The sequence below is a fragment of the Balaenoptera borealis genome (genome assembly GCF_965194805.1).
Source record: "Balaenoptera borealis genome assembly, chromosome: 17".
Classification (NCBI taxonomy): Eukaryota; Metazoa; Chordata; class Mammalia; order Artiodactyla; family Balaenopteridae; genus Balaenoptera; species Balaenoptera borealis.
The window spans coordinates 9,841,136-9,864,300 of NC_138876.1; the positions used below are offsets into that span (position 1 = coordinate 9,841,136).

The 23,165-nt window shown below is 41.3% G+C and overlaps 1 protein-coding gene across 3 annotated transcripts in view; it reads left to right on the plus strand.

The window, feature by feature from the left end:
- ADCY8 (adenylate cyclase 8) overlaps nucleotides 1-23,165 on the plus strand; it is a 230,034-nt gene that overhangs the window by 113,157 nt on the left and 93,712 nt on the right. For all 3 annotated transcript variants that reach the window (XM_082363043.1, XM_082363044.1, XM_082363045.1), the window contains exons 6-7: nucleotides 2,503-2,661; nucleotides 7,070-7,340. In XM_082363043.1, the coding sequence (XP_082219169.1) occupies nucleotides 2,503-2,661; nucleotides 7,070-7,340 (430 nt within the window). The remainder of the gene's footprint in view (nucleotides 1-2,502; nucleotides 2,662-7,069; nucleotides 7,341-23,165) is intronic.

Genomic DNA, 23,165 nt, shown 5'->3' on the forward strand with positions numbered 1-23,165 from the left:
ATGGTCATTTATGCCGAAGTTTTATACATCTTGTCGTACATTTTCTTCTTCTCTGATGTCTGTGCGTTGTTCATACAAGCTCATTAGAGGGCAGTAGATTTTTTATATTTTTTAACAAATGGGTTCAAACGCCACCAAAACTCTTCATTTGGAAAATTTTAAAATAGATTACTGCAAGGGAGCAACATTTGCCACCCCAAAATGTGTCTCTTTGGCATGAGGATTATTTTAGGCTGGTGGTTTTTAAGAAACAAAAGGCTCAGGAAGAACGTTTACCTGCTCCCCCTTAACTGCCTAAAAGAATTTAGATTGGCTCTATCCCAGGAAGAGAGCTATCCTCAGAGCCACAACAAGGAATATGAGCTAAACTTAGCAAGGGGGGGGAACTTAGCAAGGAGGCCTGTTTGATCAAACCCCTCTCTGTATCCCGTTGTCTCTGCAAAGCATGGCAAACATTTGTTTACCAAACTTTTCTTTCCCATCTTCCTGTAAATTGCTTTCCTCCCCTTTGAAGTCCCAAACCCTTGTCCCCTTCTCCTTCTCTCAGCATAGAAGCCTCCATTCCCTGACTTGTCCTGGGGTCTCATTTTTCTTAGGAGGTCCTGTATGCATGTAATTAAATTCAATTTTCTCCTGTTAATCTGTCTCATGTCAATTTAATTCTTAGACCAGTCAGAGGAAAATTGTTTTCCTCCCTGACATTAGTCAATATGCACCTCTGAGAATTTTGATAGTTGACATAACTTAAGTTTGACAACCAAGTTCCCGAAGAGGTAGAGACATTTCCAAACTTCCATTTTCAAAATTCTCTCTTCAGACCATGAATTTCTTATGAAAAGCAGTTACTTGTTCACTGCTTCTTAAATCATCCTCTTCAGTTTGGATAAACAAATTATGCAAGTTTGGATTCTTCCAAATATTTGGATATTAATAGCAACTTATTATCACAGAAAAGCTAGAGAGTTTGGAACACTTGCTTTCATGTCAAAGAAAAAGGGATAAATCATCTTTATTTTTTATATTAATTTAATTTTTATTGAGGTATAGTTGATTTACAATATTATATTTCAGGTGTACAGCATAGTTATTCAGTATTTTCGCAGATTATACTCCATTAAAAGTTATTACAAGATAATGGCTATGGGACTTCCCTGGTGGCACAGTGGTTAAGACTCCATGCTCCCAATGCAGGGGGCCGGGGTTCAATCCCTGGTCAAGGAACTAGTTCTCACACGCATGCCGCAACTAAGAGTTCACATGCCACAACTAAGGAGTCCATGTGCCTCAACTAAGGAGCCGGTGAGCCACAACTAAGGAGCCCGCCTGCCGCAACTAAGGCCCAGCACAACCAAATAAATAAATATAATGGCTATAATTTCCTGTTCTATACAACATATCCTTGTTGCTTATCTATTTTGTACATAGTAGTTAAATTAAAAAGCTATGTTGATCACATAAGCTGCCTTAAAGATAAATCATCCTTAAATTTGACAACTCCTTTAACTATTTTGAAGTAAAATAACCACTGGGTTGCTATGTGGCAATGAAGATTTTTCTAGTTCTTCTATTTCAAAGTGTTATAGTCTACCATTTGAATTTCTTTCTATATAAATGACATCCTTTAACTCTTAAACTAAAATTGTTTGAAATATTTTGAAAATGAAGAAGGGATGCGTGTGCCCAGAGGAAACTCCTGATGGTAGAAATCTTCCTCTTTTCTCAAGATGCCTCCCCTGTGCTTACAGTCAGAGGTCAGTCTGACACAGACCCTGTAAGGTGGCTAAAGTCAACCCATATATCAATTTTTGGTAAAGATAAAACACGAAAGCTATGGATGGAAGCTGTATCATTGTCTTCCTGCTTCCCAACCGCTGACCCAGCTCAGCCCTGGGATGTGAGCACACTACTCCAGAGACCACTGCTCTAAGGAGTCAGGAGGTCAGGAAAGAGTTTTAGACAAGGCAGTGATGGAGTGACAAGGTCACTTCTGTGTTTGTGATAGCCATGTAGAACATGGTAGAACATGAGCTGGAAGGTGGTCAGGCTGAGGCAGGGACCCCACACTGAAGCCTGATGGTGGCCTGAACTAGAGTGTTGGTATGAGGAATGGAGAGACGGAAATGGAATAAAAATTAAAATATTTAGGTTGGAAATGGAGTGTGCAGTGAAGTGCAGAATCTATAGTCTATCCCAGGTTTGTACAGTAGTGAGTAGAGAGAGAGATTGATGCCATTCCCTGAGACAGAAGTTATATAGGATGAGCAGGTTTGGGGAGAAGGGTGATAAGGGCCCTTAAACGTTCAGACAAAAGACTAGTAGAGTTTGGAGGAGGACGGGTATCTTTCTGTTATCAGGAAATCCAAGAAGGCTTCATGGAAGAGGTGGCATATGAATGGACAGGAGTTGAACTTGTGGAGTAGGCAAGACCCAGGCTGCCACCCAGGCCAAAGGTGCCTACACTGGCCTTTTTACATGTGTCTCTGCATTCACCTATGTCAACAGGTATGTGCGGTCAAGGACGAAGCATGATGTTGACATGCGGATTGGAATCCACTCGGGCTCAGTGCTATGTGGCGTGTTGGGTCTACGGAAGTGGCAGTTTGATGTCTGGTCTTGGGATGTGGATATTGCAAACAAACTTGAATCTGGAGGAATCCCTGGGTAAGCCAAAGCAAAACCCTCTTCTTGCTTAACACTTATCATTTGCTCACTTTCTGACAGTGGGTTTCCCATGTGCAGAATTCAGAAGTATATGTCCAAGAAGCAATTATTTTGGAGGTGACAGAACATTAAAACATCATGCACATATTGGCCCCAAAACTTTAGTGACATTTGTCGTAGGCAGTGAGGACGGTGAGATGACACTCTTGGCGTTCAGGACCTAGCTCTGCAAAGCGTTGGTTTTCAGATTTGATTTAACATTGGAACCAGAAGAGGAGCATTTTAAAAATCCTGGTGTTCCAGACCGCAGACCAGTTCATGTAAAGCAAAATCTGTGCAGAATCTATTTTAAGTTCTTAAAGCAATTCTCATGGGCAGCCAGGGTTAAGACTTACAGACCTGCTATATGACCTTAGCCTTCCTTTGAAAACTCAGACATATCTCTGAACTTTCCATGATTTGAAATTGTTTGGTTTTTTATTTTTCTGCTTTTTTAATGTCTGTTATTTCCCCTTCCTATCAATCACTATTTGTAGGGAAAAACTCAGCTTACTTTTCCTTTCAATGAGCGAGATAGCCCCCAATTCTAAACACGTCTTGAGTAGTGCTAAATACCATGAATACATCATATCATTTGATCTCACAACACCCCACGTAGTAAATCGTGGCTTCCTTGTTTTAATGGGGAGACTGAGGCTCAAAGAAATTAAATCTGTCACATAAACGCAGCTATTAAGTGCCTCACTACCCATCACTGTCTTCCATTGTTAATTTATCAGTCCAGTTTGTTCAAGATTGTCCTTTTATTATGACTCTCCAGTGCCTCTGTGTCCCCAGTGCCTAGCGTGATGTATAGAACCTAGGAAGAAGGAAAGGAGGCATCCAATGCCACGGCATAACGATTGATAGTCTGTAACCCGCAGTCATGGAGAATCCATACGTGGTTTGTTAAACCATCAATAGCTACGCCCTACCCTCAGAGTTTCTGATCGCTGTGTCTGGGATGGGAACCGAGAATATGCCTCCCTGACAAGTTCCCAGGTGATGCAGACGCTGCTGGCCTTGGTACCTCATTTTGAGGACCACTGTTCTCAACCTTTAGTGAGATGAAACAATGTCTATAAAGTCCTTCGCTCAGGAAATAGCTGTGGTTGTAGTAATGACCCTATGATGTAGCTGTAGGGTCTTGGAAAGACTCTGAAAGTGAATGTTTTTGTCTCAATCCAGCACTGCCACCTACCACTGATGGGACTTTGGTCTAGTTACTTACTCACTGCCTCTGAGCCAGTTTCACTGTCAGAAAAGTGAGGGGGAAAAAAACGCTTTATCACCTATAGTTGTTGGAAGGATGGAAATTATATGAGATGATCCATGGAACGAAGCACATAGAATACATTTGGCTACAAAGTAACATTTAGACAAAACAAGTGTTGCCCAACTGTTAGATCTGATTTACTATCATGACTATTATTAGTATATCCTGGCATTTAAAAGTATCAGAAAGTGTCAGATTTACCTGACATTCAATATATGAGAATATTGTCTGAGAACTGACTCATTTCCTTAGAGGGAAATGTAATCCCCAGACTCTCAGCTGCAAATGCATTACTCCAAAGCTCAAGGTAGGAGCAAAGATGAAAATGAACACCTAAAATCCAGTTTCTATCAAAGCATTTAAATATTGATTAGAACTTCAGCAGTAGGGTCAGGAATAAGTAACGGCAAGGATGTCTTTCACTATGGAAAACATAATATTGATTTAGGATATGCAAATATTAGTCCCCCGAGCGTTGACAGCAGAATAATAAAATGTAGAATCTAGAGAAAATACCAAATGGGGTGGTATTTAACTTGATTATTTTAAAAGAAAATCAGCCATTAGACTTTACGAAACACGTCCAGGAGTTTCATTTTGCCTGGGAGAAAAAGACAGCTTTCAAGCACCCAGCTCTGAGCTTAATCTGAGAAAGACTGGGACATCTATTTGTTTCATGGAAGGTCAAACATCTTTTCTATTCTCCTAGGTCAACACTACGGAGTTCCTACGTATTAACAAAATTTATCATGAGAATATCTTGTAATTAGCACTTTTCTCAAGAGAGCTCAAAACATCTTTCACATGCTTTTATTTTTGATACAGGCGTACCTTAGAGATATTGCAGATTGGGTTCCAGACCACCACAATAGAGCAAATATTGCAGTAAAGCGAGTCACACGAATTTTTGGGTTCCCAGTATATATAAGTTATGTTAACATTATACCATAGTCTATTACGTGTGCAGTAACATTATGTCTAAAGAAACCAATGTACATACCTCAATTAAAAAATACTTTATTGTTAAAAAATGCCAACCATCATCTGAGCCTTCAGCGAGTTGTAATCTTTTTGCAACAGTAACATCAAAAATCACTGATCACAGATCACCATAGCAAATATAATGAAAAAGTCTGAAATATTTTGAAAATTACCAAAATGTGACACAGGGACATGAAGTGAAAAAACGCTCTTGGAAAGACAGACTTGCTCAGCTCAGGGTTGCCACAAACCTTCAATTTGGAAAAACTGAAGTATCTGTGCAGTACTAAAAAGGGAAGCACAATAAAACGAGGTATGCCTGTATCTTACCTCACGTTTGAAATCAATGTCTATATACAAGGATACTTATTCGGAAAACATGCAGAATGTGCCTTAAATGAGCAGAAATGCATTGTTTGTAGTTTCTGTTTCTTTACATGTCCTTTGCAGTGGATTATTCTCTCTGTAAGCAAGAACTTAGCAGGATGGGTAAGGGGGGTAACGAGGGGAAGTAGAGGCAGCACTGAAGAAAATGCATTTGGAAACATCACCTTAAAAAAAATTGTTTCCTTGGATATATTGTTTCTAGAATCCAGAAGCCAAGCAAAGTCTTAAGTATCTACCTTATTCATTCATTCATTCATTTAAAAGAGCACTGAAGTCAGCCTAGGGAAATGAATTTGTGCTGAATCAGGGAGTAGGAAATTGTTGTGTGGAAAACATGGCGTGAGCATTCTAGGCAGGAAGAATGGCTTGTTCTGAGTTTAGTAGGTGTGAAGTAGCACCTTGAATTTGACGACATGCCAATTACTTGATTCGCTGGAGAGAGTGTCAGAAAATGAGCCTTGAAGTCGCAGGGCCCAGAGAGTGGAGGTCTTAGAGACCTTGTTCAGAATTTAGAGTGTACCCTATAAGCCTTGAGGAGGTATGGAATAAACAACAGAAATAAGATAATGGCTTTTGTGAAAATAATCCTAATAATTTAAGGGTTTGTTCTTATAGCATGTGCAGTGTACCGTGCACTGTTTTAACTACTTTACACGAATCAACTCTTAAAATACTCACGAAGACCCTAAAAAATGGGTACTATTATTTTTCCCATTGTTATGGGTGAGATGACAGACTCATAGAAAGCTTAAATAACTTGCACAAGATCTCTCAGCTAGCAAGTGGCAGAGCTAGGGTTTCAATCCAGGGAATCTGGCCAAAGCATCCATGCTTGTAAACACCAAGCTAGTCTACCCAGACCACAGTGCAGCACGATAAGTAGTCTGATTGAGTTAGGCAGTTATGAGAACAGAAGAACTCTTGCCCAGAAGGATTTACCATGTGACATTCCCACAATTCATGTCTGATCTTTAAGGCTCTTGATGTCATCTGTTGTTTTGCTAAAGAAGAAATGTGAATCTTGAACTATGATGGCTGATATGAGTCTCTTACCTTGTGAGTGAGCTAGCCAGCTGCCAGCCTGCACGTATCCACAGCTGTGTTCTCTTCTGCTTTCCATACACACATTACAGGGGAAATTGCATCTTACAGTGGTTTTCCTAAAGGACCCTCCATGTAGCTCTGTGGACTTGTAAGACCTGCCTTTGTTCTTAAGAAGATTATAGACAAGTTGAAGAAATAAGGCACAAATATGTGAAAATTGAAAAGATAAGAAAAGTTCCAAAACACTAAGCACTACATTTGCATGGTGATAGGACAAGAATTGCCGTTGAGTTCAGAAACATTTATGGAAATTGTTTTTCCAAAATAATCAACATGACTGAAAAAATCACTGATTCTTAAAAGTTGCTGGGATCAGGCTGACAGTCAGAAGAAAAGCCAAAGGAAGTGCTTAAATGTGGCTCAATGGGGCTGCGATTTATCAGAGGCTACAACAACCTTAGGGGTGAGGTTGGTGATAGATACCTGCTCATTGATTTATGCTTATACTTTTGTTTTCTTTCATTCTTTCTACTTTTTCAGGGGAATAGATACTGTCCTTGAGGACACGTCCTCACAGCACCCATGCACAGTCCTGATGTTGGGTTTGCACAGGACCGAAAACAGAGATGGCCTTTTGCAAGCCACGTCAGGTGTATAACAACCTATGCTTTGTCCACACAGGAGGATTCACATTTCCAAAGCCACGCTGGACTGCCTCAATGGTGACTATAATGTGGAAGAGGGTCATGGTAAAGAGAGGAACGAATTCTTGAGGAAGCATAACATAGAGACCTATTTAATTAAGCAGCCTGAGGAGAGTCTGCTGTCTTTGCCTGAAGACATCGTCAAGGAATCTGTGAGCTCCTCAGACAGGAGAAACAGTGGGGCGACATTCACAGAAGGATCCTGGAGCCCCGAACTGCCCTTTGATAACATAGTGGGGAAACAGAACGTAAGTCCTGGCTTCCTTCTTCTGGTTTGCTGTGAATGCATGTGCACCTCCAGCCCAGTTGCCTCAGAGAAGACCAATTCATCTTTAACCCTTTCTTTGCTGAGTGCCTTAATCGTGATTAATCAAATGTATCACCTCAGGACAGAGTTAACCTATGTATGCCATTTCAGGAAATGCCAGAAATACCAGAGGGTTCCCACCACCCTCTCCTTTTTTGTTTTTTTTTTTTTTTGACCTAGCTAAAAATAAATGTCATGTGAAACTGAATTATAATTTTACCAAAATTAATTACTCATGTTGGAAAAGATAAACCTCATGTTATTAAACTAACAACAAAGGGGAAAGGTCAAGTCCATGCGAATGCAATTTTTTTAGGTAGTTGGCCGGCTAGGAGTACCGAGGTGCCCTCTGAAATTTAAAATCAGGAGGGCATTGTTGATTTGGAAATATAAAAGCTGCAAGCGAGGTAAGGATGAGGGCATTCAAGAGTAGTAAGCAATTTCAAAGCCACCCACATAATGCTATGCTTATGTAGTGTGAATTTGCATCTTCCATGAGGGATAAAGCAACAAAGTCAGTACATCAGGTGTAAGTTATCAATCATCAAATTATTTTTAAAAGTATATCTTCAAATACCAGAATCACACTAAACCCAATGAGCTGCTCTGACACTGAGAGGCACCAGAGAACTGAAGTTGATCAAGGGAGAACCAAAGTGGATTCAGAGATGCTCCCCTCTCCAGAATGCTTGTTCAGAGCATGGGCAAAATCACCTGCTCTAACAGGTTTTCCCTTCCCTTCCCTTAGGCCAGGCACGTATAGTTGAACTCATGTAAATTGTGTGACTTCATTGTACTTTTTTAAAGAAACTAACCCCAAAAAAGCCACTATATAAGACTTGTAAACAGCTTCTGACATTCTCCGGAGCCAAGGAAAAGCTGAGAGTACTATGAAATAAATAGACCAAATTGATAGTGTCTGGAGCTTTATGAAGACATATATGTGTTCATTGTTCTAATCCACAGACCTGAACATTTCTCATTAACTTGTCATGAAGAAAAATCTGTCTGCTTAAAGACATTTAAAATGGAAAAGGTTAAAATGCTGAAAGTCTTGCCTCTTTATTCGGCATTTGAAAGATTGATGGGGCGCTCTGAGGCCAGGTTAACCTCGGTTTCCTTCCAGCTCTGTGTGAAGGAGCTAAGGATCAGTGCATGGACCCCATTCACTGCACAAAGATGTAGGTTCAACCCGTGAACCCAGCCCGCATGCCTTACAAGAGTCTACCTTTAGGTCTTTAATATTCTTTTGTGAGGTTTACTTTCCCCCAAAATTATTATGCCTACACAAGTCATCACTGATTTCAACGCCTACCTCTGAATTGGTATGCATGGTACAATTTGCTATTATAGAATATTACAGTCTTAAATACTTCCTGGAGTTGGTGCATGCCCAGCTGAAAGTACCCTCTGTTTCCTCTGCCTATTGTTAGCTTGAGCCTGAATGCTGCTTATTTTAAAAAGATGCATGCCTCACCCTGAACACTTCAAAAATTCTGCATAAAGTTTTCTCTCTTGGTTTTTTGTTTTTCTTTTTCTTTTTGGTCCTTCCTTTTGAAAAACTCTGTCCGTTTAAGCTGATTGTGGAAATGGGGATAATTCCTAGTTGTTCTAATCTCAGTGTGTACCTATCCTTGCTACTAGGAATTGAGAACCCAGAAGAGAGGTAGAGATGCTTGGTTTTAATTCATGATTGATTGATCTGGTAGAATTATATAGGAATACTGGAAATATTTATCTGCTGATTTCCTAAAGATATTTACTGATGTCATCAAATAGTTTTTATAAAAGATGTCATCATTAGTCAAAGATTATTATTCTTGGTGTTTAACCATACCATATATTTCTTACGATGCCTGAGTTTTGCCTGTATTTGCCATCTTCAACATGAATAATCTCAATTTTTTTTGATGTCTTCAGACTTAAGAGCCAATGAATGTATGCTGATATTCATAAATAACCAAGTGGCACTAACAACATTTTGGAAATGATTGAGTCAATTAAAATGGTCACAAGCATCAGAATTGCACTTATGCTTAGCTCTGGAAGTCAGTGAGCCATATGTGCAATTCAGAGACATAATGTGTGCCTGGAAGAGATCAAAACTGGTCTGGCTGAGCCTGTGCTCTGCCAAGACACCCAGTCAATACCACAGAAAGCCCAGACCATCTGAGTGTTTGCATAACACAGATAAAACATACTAATGCTTCATTGGGGATTTGCTAGCTAAATTGGCCAGATGTTTTAGTTTCTATTGATTCACAAAGTATGCTTTGAAATATTTTTAATGACATTGGTATGTCATGCCATAATCTGTGCTATATAGACAGCAGATGTTCGGATAGTTGCATTCTCGTGTATTCATTCATTCAATAAAGATTAATTGAGCATCTGTTACATGCCAACTACTGCTAGTAATAAAAGAGAAGGAGGGACAGAGGAAAGAAACACTTTAAAGTCAGCCGGTAGTGTATATGCTTCATGAAGACAGGAATTGTATCTGTTTCCCTTATCACTATTTAGTACATAATTAGAACAATACCTGGTAAGTAACAGGACTTGCTTGCAGTTTGCTGAATGAATTAATTAAATGATAGATGTGGGTGGTACAGGAGAAGACCCAGTCAAGTTTGACTTCCAGGTTTTTTGCTTGGATGTGACTGGTTAGATGGTAGAACTGCCCACTGAAATATAAAATAGTGGAATGGAAGGAGATTGGGTGAGAAACACTAAGAATTTACTTTAGGACGTGTTAAACTTGAAATGCCTAGGAGAGGTCCAGGGAGAGATATCCAAAAGGCTATTGAACACACACTTCTGAAGCTCAGGCATGAGAAAACTATGCAAGGGATGTGAGTCTGGCAGCATCGGAGTGCTAGATGAAGCCAGGAGAATGAAAGAGATAACTGCAAGGAATATGTAAAATAAAACACTAAGAAGGTACAAGACAGACCTATAGGAACACCAGATGGGGGTGAAAGAGAGTCAGGATCCCACGACAGAGTCAGATAGGAAGCAAAGGGACCAGAAGAGGATTAGGCCGTGTGGCATCACGGGAGCCCACAGAGCAGAGCATTTTGAGAAGAGCAGGTAGGTGATCGACACTGCCAAATGTAGCCAAGAGGCGCGCAGTAAGATGAAGACTGGAAACTGCCGGTGGGAAGTGGATGGGAAAACATCATTGGCAAGAGACAGATTTGACGCAGTGGTGAAGTCAGAAGCCAAACTGTCCCAGCTGATAAGCAAGAGCTCTGGATTTCCAGGAACCCCAACTCTATCCCAGTCCCCTCTCTGCTGCCCATTTCAGGAGTCCGTCAGTGGTTTGCAGGAGCAAGAGAAGTCACTTAGCATTATTTCTGGCCCCTATGTGAGTCTCGTTCCAGTCCCTGTCTATGCCCAAAGATAATCTCTTGTTTTTGATGTTGTGCATCTTCCCAGCCCTTATAATCTGTGTCCAGTTAAGCTAAAATTGTTGGTTCAACCCACTCTTGGACACCCTGAGCACTTAGGTTTCGCATCCCTGACTCCTGACATGGGCCAGTGTTCTGCCCACTGGTTTGGTATCCTAGATCCCTGAATCCTGGCTCTGATACCCGTGAGCCTTCCTATGCTCTGAGCCTCTGAGTGGGATGAAATTAAGAAAACTAGAAGGCAAGAGGCTTATGATCACAGGTGGACTATTGAAATGTAAGGTTACAAAAGGAGAAGTAGGTAGTTGAAGTACACCAAAAGTGAACATTTTTGACATGGGGGAGGATGTCCAAGGCTAAGTTGTTGGAATGAGTCATCAAAATGGTCATTGAATCTCTCAGAATAAAGACAAAATTTGAGATGAAAATGAAGACTTAAGAAAAGGGTCCTCAGATGAAAGATTGTATTTTCCCCTTCTGGTTGCGTGCTACAACTAAAATCTATTTGTAGGCTTGAGCTCTGGTTCATTCAATTATTTAACAGGTGTTAGTATTCTAGATGCTGAGGATCGAGTAATGAGAGGACAGACTTGGTCCCTGTCCTCCACGAGTTACATTTTAAGGGAGTGGAGAATGCAGACAATTAACCAAAACACAAAAGTTCTGAGAAGGAAATATAGATGAATATATGACTAGGGGGCAGATAGAATTACTGCAGATAGGGTCATCAAGAGACCTCTGAAAATGTGACTTGAGTGCCGAAAGGACCCTGCATTTGAATAATCAGGAAAAGAGCATTATAGATAGAGGAAACGGCTAGTGCAAAGGCCCTGGGGTGGGAAAAATTTGGTGTGTTAGAGCAAAAAGGCCCAAGTGGCTAGAGCATAGTGAGTAGGGAAAGAAGGAATACAAGATGAAGTTAAAGGAGACAGACATTGATCTTGAAAACCTAGTCGACTTTGGATTTTATTCTAAGGGAAGTGATAGAAATATTTTAAGCTGGCCAGTGACATGATCGGATTTAGATGTTTAAAAGATCACTTTAGCTGCCTGTGGAAAATGGATTGTAGGGACCAAGAATGGACTCCTTAGACAAACAGCATCTTTACTTATGATTTACAAGAGGATACCAAAGGGTGAAGCTTTTATGTCGCTATAAAGGCTATTGTGTAAGGATATGAATCATTTTAACTTAATTTTTATGACAAGTGATAATGCCAAGAGAGGTGGAGCCACTCTTTTAGAAGCAAACCCTCTTTTAGAGCCTGGGTGCTGTCCCTCATATATTGAGAAATCATCACCATCGTCCCATCCATCCCTTTCACATTGATCACGGCATCAGAACCCAGGCATTTTTCTATTACTCCTCCAGACCTTTTAAAAGAATCACCTGGGGAAAAGTACACATTTGGTACTTCCGTTTTCTATATTAGTTGTTTCTGCAGAGTAGACTGACTTTGGTCATTATGGTTATCATGAAGTTCATATGTGCACCGTGAAGATTGAAAACGCAAAAGAAATTTCTGTACAGGCAAACCTCAGAGATATTGCAGGTCTGGTTCCAGACCACCACCATAAAGCAAATATCACAATAAAGCAAGTCACACCGATTTTTGGGTTTCCCAGTGCATATAAGTTATATTAACACTACACTGTAGTCTATTAAGTGTGCAATAGCATTATATCTAAGAAAACAATGTACACAAGTGTAATTAAAAAACACTTTATTGCTAAAAAATGCTAACCATCATCTGAGCTTTCAGCAAGTCATAATAGTAACATCACAGATCACTGATCACAGATCACATAACAAATATAACTATTATGAAAAAGTTTGAAATATTGTGAGAATTACCAAAATCTGACACAGACATACCAAGTAAGCAAATACTGCTTTTAAAAATGGCACCAATAGACTTGCTTGATGCAGGGTTGCCACAAACCTTCAATTTGTAAAGCTCGCAGTATCTGCAAAGCGCAATAAAGTGAAGCGTGATAAAACAAGGTATGCCTGTGTTCTGCACAACAAGACAGAAAGCAAATATGTTTCATTGCCAGGAATATAGATAAATATCCACAGCATCATTAACGCTAATAGAAGTAGAGAGCTTGGGGCAGGTACCATGTTGGGAGCATTGCTCATATTCTTTGCATTTCATTCTCACATCAACCTTACTGGGTAAGCGTGACATGCTTGTTTTACAAGTGACAAAATTGTGATTTGAGAGATCAGTTAATTCCCTGAAGGATATACAGTGAATGAACAACAGAACTGGAATTAGAACCCAGTTATGTCTGACTCCAAAAAACCACATACTCCCCATCAGGCTGCATTGCCTCCCCTTTTGGTCCTGAAGATATATGCCGGGTTTCTACCTACTACCTTGTTTCCCGGTCAGTTAGTATTAAAAGGTTGTGTGCGTGTGTGTGCATGTGTGTATTCACCCTCTGAAGCTAGGTCACTCTCTCAACAGGGATATTTAGAAATTTTCTGTGAAAGCTCCAGGAAAGGACCAGCTTCTCCTCCAGGTAGCGTTAGCATACCCCAAACATCTCATACCCTGAGTGTCCTGATGTGATCATTGTTTGCATGGAAAGGGCTAAGCAGGGCAGTCGCTCATGTCTACCTAGGAATAAAACAATCATTTGATTTAGTCACACTTAAGACTGGAGAATGTTGACACCAGAAGAAAAGGAAATGTGTAGGGAGTGGGGCTGGCCATGGTGGAAAGCAGGATGTAAGAACATATTTATGTTACTATGCTTTTATCAGTCCCAGCTGGGACTTTTCTTAGATCTGTTTTCTGTATCCACTGGAAGAAAAAATTCTCTTCTGATTGCCTTGCTGATCAAAACCATGTTGACCTGATGCTGAGAGCCGTTTCCTCAGAGTAAAGCATAAGTTAGTCCTGTAAGCTGTGAGTCTCATGATCTTGGGGCAAATCTCTGCAGGACCCAAAATTTGCCCATATGATAGTGGGAAGGGCCAGAATGGAAACCCAAGAGAACTGAGTTATGGCCCTGATTTCTCCACTTACTATTGCAAGGCCTTAGGGAACCACGTCTTCCCTTCAAACCTCAGTGTTCCTATCTGTACAATGGCAGAACTGGACTGGATGATTCCATCACTTCCTTTCAGCCCCAACATTGCCCATTCAGTTTCTCAGCCTCAGACACATGCTGGGAGTCTGTGGCTACCCTGGTGAGTTACCTACACTTCGGAATCCTGCCACCCAAAGCCCAGAGAACCAAATAATTCCCTGGAAAGTAACGGGGATATCCAGTTTACAATTCTCCTAGTATAACAATTTAGCATAACTGTCATCCTAATGAACTGTCTTAAAATATTAATACCAAATCAGAAGCAAGTGTTAAAGCAAAAAAAATTCTTGAGGTAAAAATCTCACCTTCCTAGGGAATGAAATTTGCCCTTTCTCTGAGCATTCTGGATAATTGCATTTTGCACCAAACCAAACATCATTATAAAATATACATCATCACATTTTGCTGTCTTTCTGAGTCCTGTTTTCAACATGATCCTTATGTTCTCCTGTTGAGAAATATTGATCACTAGGGTTTGATTTCTTTCCTTCTGTTTCTGTCCCTAAAGGTGGGGTACAAACTAAGAGGCTGACCCCTTCTTTTTGCATATAGAAGCCCAGAAGACAAAGAACCCTCTTAATTCAAACTCATTTTACTTTTATCATTTGACTTGGGCAAGTCAGTCCCCCCAAGATGTTCGTTTGTTTCCTCATTCATTCAGCCACTGATTATTCAACTACTTAATGAACCACAATTTGCCAAGCATTGTGCTGGGTGCTGAGGCTGATGGGAAGACGCAGAAGGAGGTCCAAGCTGTCAAGGCGTTCACGGTCCGGTGGTATTAATAACAGGGCACCAGGCTCCGTGGACATCGCGGTCTTTCTAGCAGGACCGAATATTGATCCCAGGTAATCAGGGAAGACCTTCCCAAGGAAATGACTGTTAAGCTGAGATCTACAGACAAGCAGGAGTGAGGCCAACGATGAGGGGACACGACTCCAGGAGGAGGGAAACATTAAGGCCACCATCTCAGCCTGGGTTTCTGCTCCTCAAGACCAAACCGCATGCTTCTCTTTCCCCTCAGAGAACTCTGACCTGAAATTTCTACCCCTAAAAATGCCTGAAATGCTGGCTATTGGTCTTGAAGAGGAAGCTGTGTTTTCAGAGTTTGCTGCTTCAGTGATAAGCTGCTGAGTATCTAATTGTCCGTGTTCAGTCTTGGTATACAGGAAATCACAGGCAGATTTTTCTCCATGGGTAATTTCTTTTGAACCATTTTAACATCAGACGAAATTCTGATGTTCATTGGGTGGGACATCTGTAGGCTTTGGGGGTAGAGACCATGAAGGACTCAGGACATTTCCCTGAAGTCTATCCGCACTCTTCCGGTAACGTGGCTTTTACAGACAACAGAACTCCCCAGGCTGCTTTTAGCCCTGACTCTGAAGATAGCAGCTGAGTTCAGCCAGGAAGAGTCATTAGAGGGACCTGGTTTTTCACTCTCTTCAGAAAGGCAAATGGATTTGAAGCCTTCCAGAGAGCGTTGAGTGGATTAAGTAGGCAATTTGATCCATTAACTTTGACGCATCATCCCCCCTTTCTCTGAAGTTCCAGAGGTAGACTAAGGTGGAAAAGATGAAGGTAGAGAGAACTTTGTGGTTCACGTGGAATTGCAGCTCTGGAAACGAGCATTTAAGTTGGCACAAGACACAGCCTGTGGTTACCCCATGGCCAACAACTGGCTGAAACTTTGCTAAACTAGTTGTACTCTTCTTTCACCAGGGATTGACTAGTTGTTTGGGGAGCCATAAACATCTGAGGAACTGGAATCAATGAATGCAACAGTATTTTAAATATGTGAAGATCAGTGTATAATATTCTAAATGTGTGAAGATAGGAAGAGAAGAGCAAAAATCTGGACTTTTTTCTGACTTATTTCCTCTCTTTGAAAAAATAGAACTGGGATTTAAGTTTTTTTTTTTTTTTAGAAATTCACGTTCTTTTATTTACTTATTTATTTATTTATTTATTTATGACTGTGTTGAGTCTTCGTTTCTGTGCGAGGGCTTTCTCTAGTTGCGGCAAGCGGGGGCCCCTCTTCATCGCGGTGCACGGGCCTCTCACCATCGCGGCCTCTCTTGTTGCGGAGCACAGGCTCCAGACGCGCAGGCTCAGTAGTTGTGGCTCACGGGCTTAGTTGCTCCGCGGCATGTGGGATCTGCCCAGATCAGGGCTCGAACCCGCGTCCCCTGCATTGGCAGGCAGATTCTCAACCACTGCGCCACCAGGGAAGCCCGGGATTTAAGTTTTATTAAACTTAATGCCAGTTTTGCTATGAGTGGGCTGAGGGGTGTCATTGTAAAAGTTCTTCATTGAACTGTGTCAGGATTTTCCCATCTTTTCTCCACCAAGAAGACTTTTCATTTTTCTGACCCGGTGCAATTCATCTGTATTAAGGTTTTTCTTTCCAAAGAAAATTGCATTTGTGTTCCCCTTTTTTAATATTAGTTGGCACGTGTGTCAGGTGCCATTGCTGCTGCTCTGCACAAGGAAATGAATGGTACCACTGTAAGGTGATTCAGTTCCAGCCCAGAGCAGAGACACTTGATATTTTTGTTGGCATGACCAGCCTCATCTTGGCTCTTGGTGTATGTACTTATTTTTGCTTCGCCTAGGGTCTAAAAGGAGTTACAGTCTTAATTCCTTGGGTATTGATGGAACTTGAAAGACCCTCACGTCTCAAGGATCTCCAAACTACTACTGTGAATTCCAGGTTATGAACCACTGGATTCCATTGTGTCTTTCCCACTTTACGGCTTTTATATCACCTTTAGTTCCTTAAAGGATCTCTTCACACCTTGAGATGATAAGGGCTCTGTATACGTCGTACGTGGTAACACCCACTCAGGAGTCCGTGTCTTCAGAGTACTTAGATACAGGACTGTTCTTAAGTGATAAACTCAGAAACAAATATTTAGGAATAATGATAGCCAAGAAGAGCTACACTGATTCGATGAATCCAATAGAAAAGTGTGTGGTGGAAAAGTTAGGATAAGAGGAAGTAGAAGCCACTGAGCAGTTTCTTCTTTTCCCAGTTTTGTCCTACCACTGTTACCCACCAGGATTCTTGGCCTCCTTAATCAATAGAAATTGATCAGAGGCCAGACAAGAAATTCAGGCAAGGCTTTAGTGGGGCCCCTGCTGCAGCAGTGGGGGAGCGAGAACAAGGAACAGCTTTCCTTGCTTGCTCACTCCCGCGGGCGGGGAGGAGCGGGGGCCGTGAGCCGGTTCCTTATATGGGGTGAGGGTAGGCGTGTGTCCTGGGGTCAGGGCGCGGGGTAGCTTAGGTGGTTTAACCACTCCTTAGGTGGTGTTGAGTGCAGGGGGCACGCTCGGTACCCCGCTTTTGCTCCCGACCCCCTATTTTTGCTCCCTGCTCTTCAGGAGTGGCATGGGTTTTTTTTTGGTCTTTTTGTATCTTTTGTCCAGAACTTGCCTCAACTGCGCATGCACGCAGTTATTTTTAGTCCCATATAGTTCCTTTGTATTTTGTTGCTGGAGGAGAGGTTTGTCCAGGTGCAAGCATTGCAGCAGTGCAGCAAAGGGTCCCAAGTCCCAGCCGCTCTCACCATCCCTGGGGAAAGGTTAAGAGAGGCTGCATTCTTGAAGGTCAGTAATGTGAGCTCCATTGAAGCCAAATCCAGGAAAGCATCAATCACTAAACTTTTAATTAGTAAATTGTATAATAAGACCTATAGCCTTAAAGCACCAAATATGAGCAATTTATCAGCAACTCTTGATGTAATATTTATGTCATAGTCCTAAACGAAAAGAGCTACTTCAGAACCTAAAAAAAGATAAAAGTTAGGTAACTCTTATATTTCAGTTTTCTCCAAATTTCTGTTAAGTAAACAAAGGCACACATATAAACATGCACACACATGCATGTGCACACACACCCACACCCACACACATACACACACTCATTTTCCCCATGGCATTGACATTTCTGGAAAATCTACATCTTTTTTTAAATTAATTTTTATTGGAGTATAGTTGCTTTACAATGTTGTGTTAGTTTCTACTGTATAGCAAAATGAATCAGTTATACATATACATATATCCCCTCTTTTTTGGATTTCCTTTGAAAAATCTATATCTTTGATGTTCACAAGGAAACTGAGTAACTTAGGTCCTGATATATGTTCATTTATTTATTTCCTGAGCTGAAATGATCTGATTGCCAAGCCAATCCATTGCCAGCTCAGGGGGTCACTTGGTCAAGTGGGTTAGTAGCCACTGCTCCAGACACAGCCTGTGACATTTTGGCCCAGTCATTTCAGTGCTGTGAGTACTTTGATTCTCACCTGTCCCGTGGCCCTGTAAACAAGTCATTGATGTGTCAGCCTCTCAACCCCGCCCCCCTGCCTAGGCCCACCCCGTCCCTCTCACCCACTCCCCCCAACCCTGAGATGAGATCAGTGCTGGCGTTTGCACATCTGTTCCACACATTACTATGGATGTGATATTTTAAAAGCTAAAAATTCAATTTTGGCAACTTGCCTCAAACCATTCAACTTCAAAGTGGCCACATCTAAATGGATGTGCCAACTTCTATTTCAGCCAGTTCTGCAGCAGTTTAGCAACGATTTTTGATTAAAAATGGCTCTAGCGTGTAATGACTAAAGTACAATCACATTCCCAAACTGAGATGAGCATCTTTCTGAGGAATTCAAAGGATAAAATCAGAGTTAAGGGATCCTAAATTAGGTAATAGAGGACTGGTCAAACAGAGCCAGACAAGCTTCCGGCAGCACAGAATCAGTGTCAGACGCCACTTGTCCTGGGCTAACCTGGCTCTGAGGTCCTTGGAGCAGACCTTGGGGACAAAATCTGGAATGCTAGAAATTCCCTCTGTGGGCTCTGAGTCCCCTTATTTTGAGAGCTCGGCCCAGTCACCTGGAATTGTGGTTAGCCCGGAAGTTCAGCCACAGCTGACCATTTGCCCACCCCTCATCCAAAGAGAACCTAACCAGTGTGTCTGTGTCCAAAGCCAGTCGCCACTAGTAGGATGAACTGAAGCAAAGAGCCAGGCATTTCATGTCAGGGAAAGTACACTGGGAAAGGAGCCAAGCATATCTGGGACCTAAACCCCCAAATAAATAAACTGCTTTCATGATCCACCTTATCAATATTAGTCAAAAGGTCAAGAGTAAAGTTGTGGGATTCAAATCAATAGCAAACTAGTAAATGCTTATTGTGGGATCTGCCAGAACTCGGGGTACCTCCCCTGTTATTGTTTTGTTCTCTTAATCATAAACAGTTTGAAATTTCGGACCGCAAAGTGACAAAGGCCAATCAAAGGAGTTTACACATCCTTTATTCCCTACCCAATGCAGCACCCAGACAATATTTGCAAACTTCCAGTTCTGCCCCAAAGTGGGAAGCAGTGATTGTCCAAATAGCCTGGGCCCCAGACATATTGTTTGCTCACAGTTGAGCATTGAGAACCAGGCTACAGAGGGGTGCTGGAATCCTGCAGCAGGCTGGCTGGAAATGTCTGGACTATTATTTCAGCAAACAGAGTGGACATTCTGACCCTTGTTATTTCATTTCCTAGAGCAGAAGCTATGAGCTTATTATGAAAATTACTTACACCTCCTCCTGTAGTTGTATTCCCAAGACCTCCTCCCACAGTGAGATCTCAAAAAATATTCTTTTGCTTTGTTTGGAAGATAGATTATGATGGCATAAATATCTAAAAAAGAAAAGAGAAAGTAAGTAGTATCCCTAACTAAAAAAACCATCAGGCATATAATTTGAATGTGATATCTCGTTTTCTCTCAGTACGGACAGGAAAAGTTGTGACAATCTTGGCTAACACCTCTTGCTTATGAAGAATGGTCTAATTCACTAGCACCTCCATTTTTATAAGAAGGAAACATTGTGTGTGATGGGTTCTGGGAAGACCCATGTGGATATTTTCCCGGGGCCCACCCCCAACTCGGTGTTTGCCCAAAGACCACTTAAAACCTTTTACCAGAAAAACATTACATGCACATCCAAGGAGATCTCTGCTCCCCCATCCCTAGATTTGAGGGAAAAAAATAATTGTGCCACTTTCAAACACAACAAGCATCCTTTCTGAGGCCCTGAATGCCAGTCATTGTGGACTAGATCACCTCGAAGCTTTCCCAAGTGAGCTTTCATAAAAAGAACACAAACATAATTTTTTAAAAAAAGGAGGAGCCTTCTCTTCTGGGGGTTGGTTAGGGGCTTAATAAACAGTAGAGAAAATACAGCTCTAATGTGTGCACTTGGGAGTCCTTATTCAGGCTAAGCTTTTGTTCCTGGCGGTTTTTTCTCAGGTCGGCCTATAGTTGTAGGACACAGGAAATGGGTTAGGGACTGAAAGGTAAAATCCCTGCCTTTTCCACAACCCAAACCCTGCAGGCAACATGTTTGAAATGGAGTCACAGAGGCCTCCAAAGGAGGCACGGGGAGATGCTGCCATAGAGACAATGGAAGGATCCTCCAGGAGTGAGTTGAGGAAGCCGATGGCCCTGCCTGCTTCTGAGTGCAGACTCCAGCCTGAGACTGGAAGCAGGCAGAGTCCTGGGAGAGGATAAGCCATCTCGGTCTGAAAGATAGAGGCTGCTATGAGGCTCTGAGCCTGTTGGACTGGGCGTCTTCTCTGGGTCTTTCCCAAGCAGCAACAAGCTGGCCTACGATGCAGGATCTCAATCACAACTACCTATAGCTAAATCTCAAAACTGCCATGTCCACCTCCCAGTGGAGCTAAAAGATGAGGCCCTTTCACTGATGACTTCAACCTTACGCTTTATGCTGGTTCATGGGAAACACTCAAGCTGATGTTAACGCAGGCACTGAGCCCAGAAAAGTCTGTAAGTTAGTGCTTTCCCATCTGTGACCTCTGGTACCCTAGCAGCCAGCACCAAGAGGTAGTAGTAGGGAGGCATTCTCTGGATTCCAAAAACCTGAGTAAAACCTCATATTGACACACATCATAAGGCTGCCTTTCCAGGCTCTCGCTCTTGGCTGGAATTCTCTTTAGCAGTTGTGGTAATGCCTTTTATCCCCTGCTGGTCAAAAACTAGGCATTTGATTGAATAATAGGAAAACAAACTACTCTTATTTAATACATACAATTTGGTAAGTAGAGTCTTTCCAAATTTGAAGTCCATTTCGGGGAGAACAGGAAAAACGTAACAGGACTTTTGGTAGCAAGAGATGGAAAACAATGCCCGAGGAAGAGTCTTACATAGCCATTCAACCTTTCATTCATGCATTCATTCATTCATTCATTCCAAAAGTACTTGTTAAGAACCTACCAAATTTGCCAGATGCTGGAGATTTAGTTATGGGTAAAACACAGTGCCTGACCCTCCAGGAGATCAGAGCCTAGAGGAACAGACAAATACACCAGAAGGCAATTACAACACATCACAGTAACTGCTGTGCTAAGGATACGTGCAGACTCAGAATAGGCTTCCTGGAGAAAGAGATGTCTGAATTGGTTTTTAAAGAAGCAGTAGGACATGCAGCCTAGCTGCCGCACGTTCAAATGCATAAAATGTAATAGACTAACTGTTTAATAAGTCATACTGTGGTAGGTGCCTTGGCTCCAACACAAGGTCAGATGTCGTTTGCACTGGGTCCGATTCTGTACAGTAGTATACTCAGGGTATGGACAAACTGGAAAGGATTGTGCCACATGTGGAAACCATGTCACCTGTGAAGTGATTGGGAAAATTGAAGGCATTAGCCCGTGGAAGAAAACTCTGGAGGGGGCTAAATAGATCTTATTCAGAGATCAGAAATAGATCCACTGGGTGAGAGTTGTGAACAAAATCAGGGAAGAACTTTAGAGTACTGTTTCCCAAATGGTATTCCATGGAATGTGTAGAGGAGATTCGAGCAAAAACTGTTTTATGGTTATAAAAGTTTGGAAGATGCAGAGTTTAAAAGTCTTACTTATATAGAACTTATCAGTGCTTTTATTTCAGTAATGTGTACCGTGAGACTCCAATAGGAGGATATAGGAATTTTTTCATTCAACAAACGGGTACTGAGTGCTTACTTAGTGCCAGGCACCGGCATAAGCACTCCAAACAAAAAGAGACAAAATCCCTTCGCTCTCAGAGAGTAGTGACAACGGATGGCAGTAAACAAACAGTGGATCCACATTTCCTAAATCGATGGGTCCACAGAACCATTTTGTAAAGAGACATCCCTTCCTTCTTGTGTTCCTTGGAACAAAATTTTTGGGAAGGAGTTAATTAAGAGGATCTAGTGATGAAAGAGCATGATGATTTCCCCAGATTCCAGCACAGAAACTATGTAAGCTGATTTACAATGTCTACAGGGATGCTTTAGAGGGTGTTTTGATATTGGAATATGTGATCCAAAAGAGCTAAAGTGTTTTTGACTCAACAAAACTGGATGTTCCTAGAGAGTACACTTTCAGCCTGAAATCTTACTAGGAATAATTTATTTGCTGACCCAAGCTGATTAAGGAATACAAAGGGTATTGCTATCCATGAAGCAATAGGACCTGTTAAAAAAAAAAAAAAGTAGGTTGTTAGTGTGTACATAAATTAAAAAAAAAAAAAGATTCCCAAAGGAAAGTCTTCTGGTCATAAACCAAATGATGAGCTTTAGAGGATTTATGATCTCCCCCACCCCATTCAAATGCAGTTTACAAAAGGATACGTGGATGATAATTTTCACCAGAACCCCCAGACTCGCAGGCAAGACCTTATGATCAGAAACTTGGGTTCAGAAGGGACTCTGGTTTTCATTTGGGCTTTGATCTGTGTTAAGCACCTGTGAGTAAGGAAGTAATTGAAATGCCTGAGGGGGGCCATGGATCTCAGTTAGGATAAATCACCAAGCTGCAGTGTCTTTTTGTGAAGAGACTCAGACATGAGAGGCCCCCTCAGCTGCAAACTTTGATTTTTCCCAACATTGCTGCTCTAATCTGACCTTCTAAATGTCTGAAAATGCCAGCTAAAGTAAAGAAATGAATATACACATTTAGTATTGTATATTAAGTATTGTATTTAAATTGTTCATAAATCATATATGATACATATTTGAATACATGTTTCAATGTGTAATTGAATTGAATTATAATTACATTTATAATCATTGATATTCAATTATTCTCAGTCATTTACCATTTCCTTCCATTTCATCCATTATTTCCCCCTATTCTCTTGCCAGTTGTTTAAGCTGTTTATGTGAAAGAACAATCTCAACATTTTGGGAGGTCAATTTAAGACTGGAATCAT